Source organism: Montipora capricornis, chromosome 7 (genome assembly GCF_036669925.1).
Source record: "Montipora capricornis isolate CH-2021 chromosome 7, ASM3666992v2, whole genome shotgun sequence".
In the NCBI taxonomy this organism is placed as follows: domain Eukaryota; kingdom Metazoa; phylum Cnidaria; class Anthozoa; order Scleractinia; family Acroporidae; genus Montipora; species Montipora capricornis.
Genome location: NC_090889.1, coordinates 41,294,999 through 41,307,369, shown reverse-complemented (window position 1 = coordinate 41,307,369; position 12,371 = coordinate 41,294,999). Strand labels below are relative to the sequence as shown.

General features: G+C 45.9%; 2 protein-coding genes across 2 annotated transcripts in view; one reads left to right on the top strand and one right to left on the bottom strand.

Moving 5' to 3' along the window:
- The first annotated feature begins 2,023 nt into the window (after nt 1-2,023).
- LOC138055982 (uncharacterized) lies at nt 2,024-6,220 on the top strand. Its single transcript, XM_068901840.1, has one exon. The coding sequence runs from the start codon at nt 2,024-2,026 to the stop codon at nt 6,218-6,220; it is 4,197 nt and encodes a 1,398-aa protein (XP_068757941.1).
- A 2,272-nt stretch (nt 6,221-8,492) lies between these two features.
- LOC138057223 (tRNA-dihydrouridine(20a/20b) synthase [NAD(P)+]-like) overlaps nt 8,493-12,371 on the bottom strand; it is a 23,050-nt gene continuing 19,171 nt past the window's right edge. Inside the window, exons 11-12 of the mRNA XM_068903275.1 lie at nt 11,525-11,628; nt 8,493-9,321 (exon numbers count right to left, since the gene is read on the bottom strand). Of these exons, the coding sequence (XP_068759376.1) occupies nt 11,555-11,628 (74 nt within the window). The 3' untranslated portion in view covers nt 8,493-9,321; nt 11,525-11,554. The remainder of the gene's footprint in view (nt 9,322-11,524; nt 11,629-12,371) is intronic.

The following is a 12,371-nucleotide window of genomic DNA, read 5'->3' as shown; positions in this document are numbered from 1 at the left end:
AAGAATAACGAGTAAACTGATTCAGACGACACCACATCTAACAATCATAAAGAGAACGAAACGTTTGAATCAGTATCCCGTCCCAATAGAGACCCGTACCCCTAAGACGAAAGCAATAAGACGTACACGATCCGTATCCATAAGAAGTACAACGTCCGGGTGGAGCCAAGTCTGGAAAGATCGACGAAAACCAAAGCCACTGTCAATTAAAAAAATTCAACGGTCACGGTTACTGTAACCATTCAAACTCAATATAAGTAGATCGGCGACCCCCCGAATAACAACGACGACGTCCGTAGGAGACTTCCAACCCGTCACATCGACAACGAACGAGACATCCGTAACACAGACAACCAAAGTAATTGAGGTCCAGCCGTTTCAAACAGTGAATGCACGTGGCGGCAGTCTCCGTACAACGTTGTGGACACACCCACTTGATCCAAGTCCATCGATCCTTCGCCCTCGGTGGATAACCTCCACGAGTCCTATGTTCCTGCACCACCATCTATTGACAAAAAGAACCTATCTTAGAATCTCATTCAAATAACGTCGTCTCCAACGAAGCTGCTTCGTCGTTCTCGGAGGACGTGCCCGTCGCCACAGCCAACAACCATTCCTCCATACCCATCTCGATAGACTTTCATCCCCAAACGTATCCTCAAATTGACAAATCACCTACAAAAGAAAAACGACCTATCTTAGAATCTCCCTCAAATAACACCGCCTCCATCGACGCTGCTCCTCCGTTCTCGGGGGTCGTCTCCGTCGCCACACCCAACGATCCTCTCTCCACACCCATCTCGAAATCCTCGCATCTAATGTTTGTTCCAATTTACAAATCACCTACAATAAAGCAAACAAAAACTAGGTCCAACTATACCCCTGACACAAATAACACCAGTCCCCCAAATCATGACGACATGGCGGAAAACCATAACCCACGTCACAAGTGCAAATCATACATCCCGGACGACGGTACGACGCATAAGGCACCGAACAAGAACAGCCCCACGTTCTACACCTCACTTCTACATAACTACAACGGCATTGCCATTCGACCCATGGATGCCTCCCATGATCCTCCGCCGGTCTATAAGACACCATGACCTACGAGGAAAAACAACGACAATGAGGAGATCGAAACGGCATACACAAAAGACCTCTCCGGTAGACGGGCCATCGACACCAACGACACACGACCATCCCTTCTGGACGACGAGACCGAAACCTGCCCGTACAATACCGATACCCCGGACAACTCATCATGCCCAAAAGACAAGTCCGACATTTCATGAGTCGGCTTCCCGCAGGATTACCCCCAGGGGCAAACCGTCGGCACGGTCCGCATTCAAAGACGATAGTCGATTCTCCTACGTACGTCGCCGTCATCTAAAAGACATCAAATAAAATAAACGAATCTATCAGATTCGCTTCGATTTCCACCCAATACAAATACCCGGTACGTACCGTGCCATGTTGAGCGCAACGTGGTAGACGGAGTAACTCTTCGTGAATGGGGTTCCAACGTTCCCTCCGGTCCTTCTCTCGTTCCTTCTCCTCCTCTCGATCTCGAACCTTCAATACATGCTGACGTACTTCGGGAGGCAACAGGTCCCAATACGAAGCCTCGTTTCGGGTCGCCGGAGTCTTCTTGGTCGTCTGACCTTCTTTTCGCCAACGACCATTCTCTTGCTTGACCCACACCTCTTCCTCATACTCTGGGTCTTGCTCCACCTCCATAGTACGTCTGGCGACTGCCATCTCCAGTGCACGTCTCTTGGGTTCGGATGCCATGACTTTTTCTGAGACTCCTCACTCGATCGAACTACTTAACAGGAATCGTTCCACCAATCCCCGTGCTCCTAAGGGGTCACATGACTCTCTGGGGGGATACCCCCCCATCCCCCCAGGAGACCTATCTCGCTCCGGATTGGTCCATCTAGGGTACACGTCAAGGTCGTTCAAGGTGACTCTTTCTCTATAAAAGACACACCGTCTTCTTCAAACAAAAAAACATCTCATCATGGAAAGTGATAGTGACAGTGACTTGGTTGAAGCACTCGACGCGTTTGAACAAATTGGAGGTGCTGCTCCAGGACGTTTCGTCTTTGAAAGACTCCCTGTGGTCGAACGGCGTAGTGTCCGTCTCGGTGTTCGTGAACGCGTCTTTCAACTTCGCCCTCGACAGATTGGAGCGTTCATTCCTCGACAACGTCTCACCGATGCCCTCGTACAAGGTCTTCGTAGCGCTCTAGATGACTTAATCAACGATCAAGACATTCCCGATGGCGATCGCATTTACATCGCTCTAGCCTCCAATCGTATCGCCAATGCCTACAACGGTTGGGGACTACGGGCCGGAGAATGGCGCGCTCAAGGTCCACGCGTGGATGCCTTACTTGGGAATCTTTCCCACATGCTCAACTCGAACGAACAATTTGAGATGGACGATTCCTTCACCCTCTCCTTCGTTCACGTACGTGGGGCTCCCACTGGTTCCGGTTACAAAAGAAAACATCTACCAGGGCATCAAGCGTCGACGCGACTCAGAGAATTCAAGCGCTGTGTCTTACGCGTTCCACAGGATGATCAACATCTATGCTGTCCACGCGCCATCGCTCTGGCTCGAGGGGTCCATCAACATCGAGACGATCCCCAAAGGCGCCGACAATGGACTCGCTGTCGCGGTAACCATCGTCGCGTGACACGAGCGGCTCAAGACCTTCTAGAGGAAGTCGGTCTTCCTCCTCAACCCTGTGGTCCCGAACAACTTCAACAACTCGTCACCGCTCCCAGTCTTCAAGACTACACCCTCGTGGTCGTAGACGCCAACCGCGCTTATGCTTGCTTTGCTTACGGTCGTGGGGACACGTTGTTAGGACTCTTACACGAAGACGGTCATTACGATGCCTTGTCTTCCTTACCCGGGTTCTTCGGTCAAGATTACTTTTGCAGTCAGTGTTTCCAAGCCTACCATCATTTGGGTCAGCACGCCTGTCGCAACAATCAAGCCCATCATTGCGGCGCCTGCTTGCAAAACGGATGTCCTGATTATACCGAGGCCTATCGACAGTACCGCTCGGCTCAGACGCCCTGTATTCTCTGTGGACGTTCTTTCTACGGAGATACGTGTCTCCAAACCCATCGGTCCAAGACCCACGCTGGGAAACCCGCGGATGCTGAACATCCTTCCGTCTGTGCCACCCGTCGTCAGTGTAAAGAATGTCACCGCACGTTACGCAGTCTCAAAGAGATCCGAACTCATCGGTGCGGGTATCGGAAATGTTCGTGCTGCAAGAACGACGTCGACGTTCATTCCCATCGATGTTTCTTACAAGTCGAAAAGACTCCCGCCGAAGAACGACGCTTGACACGGCAGCGACTCTCTTTCCAAAGGATCCTGAACCAAGGACTGGCGCCTCTCTTAGAAAACGAGGCCGCTGGATTGCACGCTTTCCTGGCGGGCGATAACGACGACGACGACGAGGAGGAGGACGATGAGGAACCACCCTTGCACGTTTTCTTTGACATTGAGAGTATGCAAGTCGAGGGACGTCACGTGCCCAATCTGGTGGTGGCCGAGACAGAAGACGACGACGATCCTCCCGTCTCGTTCCAAGGAGACGATTGTCTCTTTCATTTTCTGGAATGGTTAGAAACACTCACCGAAAACGGAACGCGACCCCTAACAGTCATCGCTCATAATTTCAAAGGGTATGACAGTTATCCCGTCATCGACGAACTCCACCGGCAAAAGAGAGACTTGGACCAAATCCGAAACGGTGGGAAAGTGCTCCAACTCACCTACCCTCACGAAGACACGACCATACGCTTCATCGATTCGCTCTCCTTCTTCCAGATGCCGCTGAGCGATTTCCCCAAGACGTTCGGGCTCACCGAACTCAAGAAAGGATACTTTCCGCATTTGATCAATACCCCCGACCATCAAGCGTATGTAGGCCGACTTCCCGACAAAGCCTTCTACATGCCCGACGGCATGTCCGTCAAGAAACGTCGCGACTTTGATACCTGGTACGACGACCAAGCGGCACGTGAGGTCGTCTTTGATTTCCAAGCCGAACTCTTAGCCTACTGCCAATCGGACGTGAAACTCTTGAAACAAGGATGTCTCACGTTCATGCGGGATTTTCAAGCACGCGCTGAATTCAATCCCTTTGAACAAATGACCGTCGCTTCTGCCTGTAATCGCTACTTGCGTATGCACTGTATGGAAGAAGACTCCATTGCTTCCGAACCTCCCCTAGGATGGCGAGGTCGTGTCAATCATTCCCAAGCCTCTATGGAATGGTTGACGTGGTGCGAACACCATCTACGACAACGAGCCTACCTGGCCCTCTCGCCGGAAGAACACGAAGACCACGAAGCCCTAGCTCGTGCCTACGGACAGTACGACGCTCATCATCCCTTGCATCGCCAACGTATCCAGCATGCTCGGAACGAAGGCGAGTACCGCCTTCCTGGTACCCGATACACGGTCGACGGATACGATGCCGATACCAAGACCATCTACGAATTCTACGGGTGCTTCTGGCACGGATGTCGGACTTGTCATCCCCAACGCACCGACGTGCACCCGACCTTACTCGATCGATCCATGGACGAGGTCCGTGCTCTTGTCGACAAGAAACGCACGTTTCTCATCAACCGTGGGTACCAAGTGGTGACCATGTGGGAATGTACCTGGAACACCCTCAAACAAACCAACCAGGACATCAAAGACTTTCTAGCCCGTCGACACCTCCAAGCCCCCCTGGAACCACGCGACGCTTTTTACGGAGGTCGGACCAATGCCGTACGTCTCTACGCGCACGTCGACGAGGAGAAAGAGGAAGAAATCCGATACGACGATTACACGTCCTTGTATCCTTGGGTCAACAAGTACGGCACCTATCCCTTGGGACATCCCACCTTCCTCTACGAACCCGACACCACCGATCTCTCGCCTTATTTCGGTTTGGCCAAATGTACCGTCCTTCCACCCCAACGTCTCTACCATCCCGTGTTGCCTTACCGTAGTCACGACAAACTCACGTTTCCCTTATGTCGTACCTGCGTCGAAGAGAACATTTCCAAACCTCTTTTGGAAAAGACACATGCCTGTCATCACACGGACGAAGAACGTGTCCTCGTCGGTACTTGGTGCACCCCCGAACTCGCCATGGCTGTACAGAAAGGTTACGTCATTCAACACGTTCACGAAGTATGGCATTTCGATCAGCAACGTACGGGACTTTTCCAATCCTACGTGGATACGTGGCTCCAAATCAAAGAAGAAGCCAGCGGTTGGCCCGAAGGCTGCACTACCCCGGATCAGAAACAAGCTCACATCGATGCCTACTATGCTCGGGAAGGCATTCGTCTCGATCCCACCAAAATCGAAAAGAACCCTGGACTCCGAGCCCTGGCTAAAATGATGCTCAACTCCATGTGGGGCAAGTTCGGGCAACGGATCAACAAGACTCAGGTCCGAGAATTCACCGAACCTCAACCGTTCATCGAGTTCCTCGATAGCGATCAACACGATGTCCGTTACGTCAGTTCCTTGACCGAAGACCGGGTCGAAGTCCACTACAAACTCCAAACGCACGATGTCTTGCCTTCACCCAACCTCAACATCTTCATTGCTGCCTTCACCACCTGTCATGCCAGACTCCGTCTCTATCGAGCCCTCGATCATCTCGGTGAACGCGTGCTCTACTTCGACACCGACTCGGTCATCTACCTCCATCGTCCTGACGACCCTCCTTTGGATCCGCCACGAGGTGCCTACCTGGGCGACTTCAAGGATGAACTGGATGCGGGCGATCACATTGTCGAGTTCTGCTCGGGCGGTCCTAAGAACTACGGTTACAAGACCAAGAACGGACACGTCGTATGCAAGGTCCGCGGTTTCTCCCTCAACGTTGAAGGGATGACTCAATTGAATTACGAGGTCTTGCGTCAAAACACTCTGGATGAATTACATCGTCCTCTAGACCGACCGCGTACCACCCGTGTCACGCAATCTCACACCATCCAAAGAAATGCCAAGACCTACACCTTGGAAACCCAACCTTCTCACAAAGACTACCGACTCGTCTACTCCAAACGGGTCCTGGATCCCACCACGGCCCAGACCTACCCTTACGGTTACGAACGGTTCACCGAAGAGGATCTGGATCTTGCTCAAATTTTAGCGGACCTATTTAGGGACGAGTAGACACCAGGTCTCCTCACACGTTCCCGCTTGTAAATAAGTTATTGTTTGATTAAACCGTTTTTGATTCGAGAAAAAAACAAAACACTAGTTTGTCTTGATGTTCCCCCCGGATCTTGGTCCACATTCCAAACATACTTTCTATTTCACTCCCCCGGTTATGACGTCACATGGACTTTGACCCCACCGTCTTAACCAATCCTGTTCACGTGTGCACGTGATAATGGCGGACCTAAAAATTTCCACCAATCAGAAGCCGATGCATCTCATTAAAATTTCGTCTCGACCAATCAGAACGCTCCCTCAAAAGTGGCTCGTATTCCCCCATAGTACTACTATCGTGTTGTGTAATAAAGGTTGAAATTTGATATCACGGGGGCTGTTTTCATAACGATGACATGAATTCTTGCTGTTTAGTCATTTTGCTGTAAAATGACGTTAATTTGGGAAGCCTACAATATTCCTTTAAGCTTATCTACAGTGCATTTAGGTGAATTTTTACTTTCTTGACCAAATTTAATTTATGCAACTATTAGATACAAACAAGAAGCTATTTCAAAGGGGCTATGTCACGCTATTTTAGAGTGCTTGGGGAAAATCTTTAGCTAACCACGAGTTTAAAACTCGAAAATGGAAATATGGAATTCCTTTACTGATAAAGTTATCGTTACATCACAAACAAGATGATTCCAAGCAAAAACGACCTTTATCCAGGTGATTTGCCAACTTGAAAACGTCGGGCCGCCTTTTTTCAAGATTACCCGTGTACCCTGCAAGCAGAGCCTTTCTTTTGCTTGCTCGATTTTGGCGTTCTCGAGAAAGGCTCTGCATGAATCGAGTAAGATCGTTATTGAATATGCGCTGCATGTTGCCAGGATACAGTCTCGAACCCAAGCCTAATATGCCAGATCTCGCCGCCATCTTGGTTTTTCATGGTACAGTGGGCTCAATTATGACCATCGGTTTTGTCACTAAAGGGACGCTCGCACTGGAATAACCGGTTTGACGAGAGAAACAAGATTGACTAGTCCAGAAGAGTTGACGCGATTCGGGCAGAGCCTACTTTTCTCCTCCTCAGTAAAGAAAAAGACAAAAGGAGGCTCTGCTCGCAGGGTGTTACCCGTGCAATCTGTTTCAATTTTGTCCATTTGTGTCCATCCGTGCTTCTTCCTATTGCTGTATTTATTTTATGTTGTTCAACAGTTCTAAGTGGTTATGTAATGTTTAAAAAACGAGCAGGAGTGTTTTATCGGGTTTAGACCCGATAAAACACGTGCTGCGAGCTTTTTGAACGGCTTCAAAAACATTCCTGAAAAAGCGTGTGTCAATAGATTTCATAACAATTATGCTTTCGTGAATGTTGGAAATTTGCATGCGAGAAAAACATTTTGGGTATTGATAAATTAGTATGCAAGAAAATCAAATCTCACACGTGTTTTGAACTTTTCTTCTACTAACCGAAGAGGACATGGCGTCCTCTTCCAGAGTTTTTCTGAAGCCTAAAAATGCCGAGGAAGAGGAAATTAAGTATTGTCTAATATGCCTTTACCAGATTACTGTACTAATGGCACAGAGAATTTTTCCAGATCTATATTTAACAACTGTACTATTAATTTTGTGCAAAAGTAAATTTACTGTGTGTGAAATTGGTTGAAACAACATTAAATTTGCACCCACCATTTGTTGCGTCAGTTGCGTGTTGATAATAATTAATATTCATAAGTCACGTGCAGTGTCTTTATATCTGATAAAACACAGCATACTAATAAGGATGAGATTTATCGATATAAAGTCACTACACGTGATGTTTTATCAACAATTTGATAGGTCGATGGGCTTATGAATTATTAATGAGTTTTTGAATGCACTGTTTTATTCTACTTTGGAATTTTGAGTGCCATGAAATCACATGATTTTGCTTGACATATCCCTTTTAAAAGCAGTGGCCTTTCGTACGGGACCCGTACACCGACCTATATTTGCAATTCATACGGGAGTCTTCTTAGAGTGATTGTTACAGGTTCTAACCCTAATCTTGAACGACATAGCTATGCAATTATTGAAAGCTAACCGTTTTAAAATGGGTGCTTAGACTTAAAATGCTGTTCAACAGCGCTATTTGAAATGGGTGCTTAGACTTAAATTCAAGAAACAAAAGGCTGGTCAGATGGCCGCTGACATCAAAAGAAGAAGGTATTTCAAGAAGTTGAACAGGCATCGATGCCGTTGTTTGATAGCTGAACTGTATATAAAAGAATCAAAGACGAAACAAGACTTTCTGAGTGTTATTAATATTAAACCTGTCTGGTTTATTCTATCACCACATGGCTTTGTTTCCATAGCAACAACAGTATTGCACTCAACTCTAAAACCTATTCATGCATTCGTCATCGACCAATCAGAAACGCGATATTTTGTTGAGTATATAATAATACATTTATTACATACTCAACAAAAATATTATATGAACTTGCTCGTGCATTTCGTGATTTATGGTCACTCGTGATGTTTTGCAAATTCTCAAATTGCACTCACCTACGCCTCGAGTAATTTTGAGAAATTTCAAGAAAGACATCACTCGTGCCCTAAATTACGAAATGCACTCGCGTTCACACAATTTCCAATACTTATTTCAAAGTCAAGTTTCCTTCTTAGCTTCTTCAGTTGTTACATTCAGTTCTACATTTCTTCACGTCTTCCTTAAGATCGCGTTTAGAAATGTGCACAGCTCTGAGTTTTCAATATTCTCACAAGGAATGGGATTCAAACCCATCATTGCGCGATTGTGCTGCGGAAGACTTTTTTTCACAGTTTGTTAACAGCAGACATTCGAACAGTCATAAACTGACCACTGAAATGGCCTCTTCGTGTGTTCGTCACTGACTACACTGTAGTTCCTCAAATAGCTGTAAAACCTCGTCCTTGCAATTGTGGTACTTCTTGCTAGCCAGCTGGCTTATCTTTGCCTGACATAAATACGAGGAACCCTAATTCCAAGAAGACCAACGACTTCTGCATCTTTCACCAGCGCACCATTATGAGATTGTGCTGGCTGGAAATCCAGACATGGGATGATTAATATGACACGCCAGCAAGAGAGTTCCCTAAAAAAAAAATGTAAAGGAACAATGTCACTTTTAAGAGTGATGGCATGTTATGTGGGTATGTCAATGTGCTTCTAACAGACTTAAGGTAGCTCGTGCCAGTTTCAAAGCTTTCAAGAAACGTTCTTTTTAGAAGGTTTGGCACTACAACAACGTATTACGTATTAGCAATGTGATGGTACCATACGAAACAACAATTATTGCTGAACAAGATGTGGTCATTATTGTGACGTCATAAGTTACCTTGGCAAAGGAAAAGCCCAGCAAATCACCCTATATTTTGGCTTTAGTTGCTCATATCCAAAAAACAAACATGGGACCCCCATTTTTTTATTGCTGGAAAGTGATCAGAAGGCCAACATGAAACTTTCTGCAAACTTAAAAACATTCTGTGCTGCAGAACCAGTGCCACCTTAAAAAATCTCAGCGTTAAGGGGGTTCTGAATCCGCTACACGATTTTTTTTATTACACATAACATGAGAATTTTATTCCATAAAGCTCATTTGCACAAATCTATACGCAATATTTTCACATGTGAAAAAAGCCTATACAGCCAATCAGAATGGCGTACAGCTCTTTCACGTGTGGAAGTATAACCAATCAACGAAAGCGTTAAGGGCTTTCCAAGCCAATCACTCGTGCATCTCGTGCATCTCGTACGTTGTTATTGAATTGAATTAAATTTGCATTTGGTTCTATTGTTAGTAAGTTTTTGTTTCTAATTTGCGTTCAGAAAACTATTTCAATGAAAATTCTCGTCTTCGGTGTAATAAACAGCTCGCGACGTACAAAGTTCTTTGTACGTGGGGTTGTATTCACTCGTTGTTTGTGTTCTCACTCGCTCGTACCCCGCTCGTTCGGGTTTTTGACACAAACAACTCGCGACTAAAACCCCGTACGCCGCACTTTCTATGACGTAAACTATATATACTGTACTGTGCAGATAGTTTCATCTTGGCCTTCTGATAACTTTCCAGCAACAAGAAATGGGGGTCACCGAGTTTGCTTTTGAGATATATGAGCAACTAACGCCAAAATATAAACAATATAGGGTGTTTTTGCTGGGCTTTCCCGTTGCCAAGGTAACTTATTACGTCACAATATAGACCGTATCTTGTTCAGAAAAAATCGTTGTTTCATATGGTACCATAAACATTGCTGTTTCACGATACAGTGTGTAGTGCCAATCATGGTAAAGAGAGTGTCTCATCAAAGTGTTCAAACTGGACGGCTTAGATGAAACTTCGAAAAAAGCAACTTAGCACTGGCCAAGAAAACGAGTTGGGTTGGCCATGGTAAGAGGCACTATTTGAGAAGCAAAAATTAATATTTGCAACTACATGTACATGCAGCCATATAGCAACCTCGTTCCCAGCAGCAACGACAATAGGGACCCTGGGAACGAGGTTGCCCATATGCTAGCTTTTCCCAAACCTGAAAGGGTCTGTACCCCAGCGTTAATTAGTCTTACCAATGTAAAATCTCAAGTCTGGCACAAGAACACCAAGCCCCCTTCCTCCAAAGAACCTCGACCTGGGCCAAGTACATGTACATGTAAGAAGCAAGTTTTAGTTATTAACTCAGTGTAAGCAGTAATTAATCGTGCTTTAATTTAAAGCCAAGTCAATGCAGATTCTCGCCAGCTCAGACAACGACTCCAGCCCCACCAACAAACATCAGCATCCTTCAAGATGCTGGTCTGGAAAATATGCAAGACCTGAAATGCTCTATGGAGACATCTGGCATCTGTTGTTACGTTGCTCTGCCGTCCAGAGAAGTACGAAATAAGTAATGGTTATCCCCAGTAACACCAATAAATTGTCATGCTGAATATCCTCGATTAGTGTTTATAAATCCAGCTTCAAACAACTTGTCCCTGAAGTGTAATCAATAACAGGTGCATAGTTGAGCCTGCCCTCTCCAATGAAAACACATCTGGCATCTATTGTTGCTCTGCCGTCAAGAGAAGTACGAAATAAGTAATGCTTAACCTGAGGAACACCAATAAGTTGTCATGAGCGCTTATCAAGCTTCAAACAACTTGTCCCTGAAGTATAATCAATAACAAGTACATAGTTGAGCCTGCCCTTTCCGATAGAAACCTTAATTTTTTCCCAACCAAGGATGTCATATGCGCATGGTGAGGCAAGTGAGTCAAACTTAAAACTAAATAAAGCAATTAAAAAAAAAAAAAACGTTTACCTGGCAGGCGGCATGCCTGTCAGTTCTCTCTTAGATGCCATAATGTTCATTGAGATACTCTAAAACTGCTGGTGTGCTTTTCAGTTCACTGAATACTCTTCTCTCTGAAAGGAAGCAAATTAGACTTTTGGTGTTTATTTTCTCACAATTCAGATAAGCTTGCCTAATGGCCTGTTTGAATAGGATTCGAACCCATGACTGTGCTACAACAAGTTGCAAAATTGTTGAGACACTTTCACGAAAAAACACCTTTTCTGGCTTCCAGTACCCACCGTATCTAGAATTTAAACCTTTCCCACTTCCCCTCCCCTCTCCCAATTTCAATGTTGACTGTTTAAGTTTTCAACATTTTTTTGTCTTGCTAGCAACACTGATAAGGGGGGAGGGGGGCTGCAGTGTGAGAGATAATAGGTAAATTAATAGCGCTCCAAGAAGGTGAAGTGTCTCCACTATTTTTGCAACTTGTTGTAGCGCTGCACGGTTCCCACTTGTGCGATAAGCACAAGGATGAGTTTTGCAACGTTCACACAGTGAAACAAGCCGAGGAAATTTGGCTTACGCAAGCGTAGTAATGTCGGAGAAGATCCAGTAGGATTCAAGATGGCGTGCGAATCGTCGTGCTTGTGCTCATGCTTAACTCACGCCGGTAATCCCACTTGTAAAATAAGCACAAGCATGAAATGAGCACCAGCACACAAAAAAGAGCAATTCCTTTTTTTGTGCTTTTGTGCTTGTGTTTATGCTTATTTTACACCCGTTCCCACACGATTTTACTTATGCTTATGCTTGTGCTTATCGCACAAGTGGGGTAGACTTTCATATATGTATACCCATAGTTAATGCATGG

Excerpts from the sequence above, each read along its gene's own strand:
- LOC138055982 (XM_068901840.1), top strand. The coding sequence starts at position 2,024 with ATGGAAAGTGATAGTGACAGTGACTTGGTTGAAGCACTCGACGCGTTT.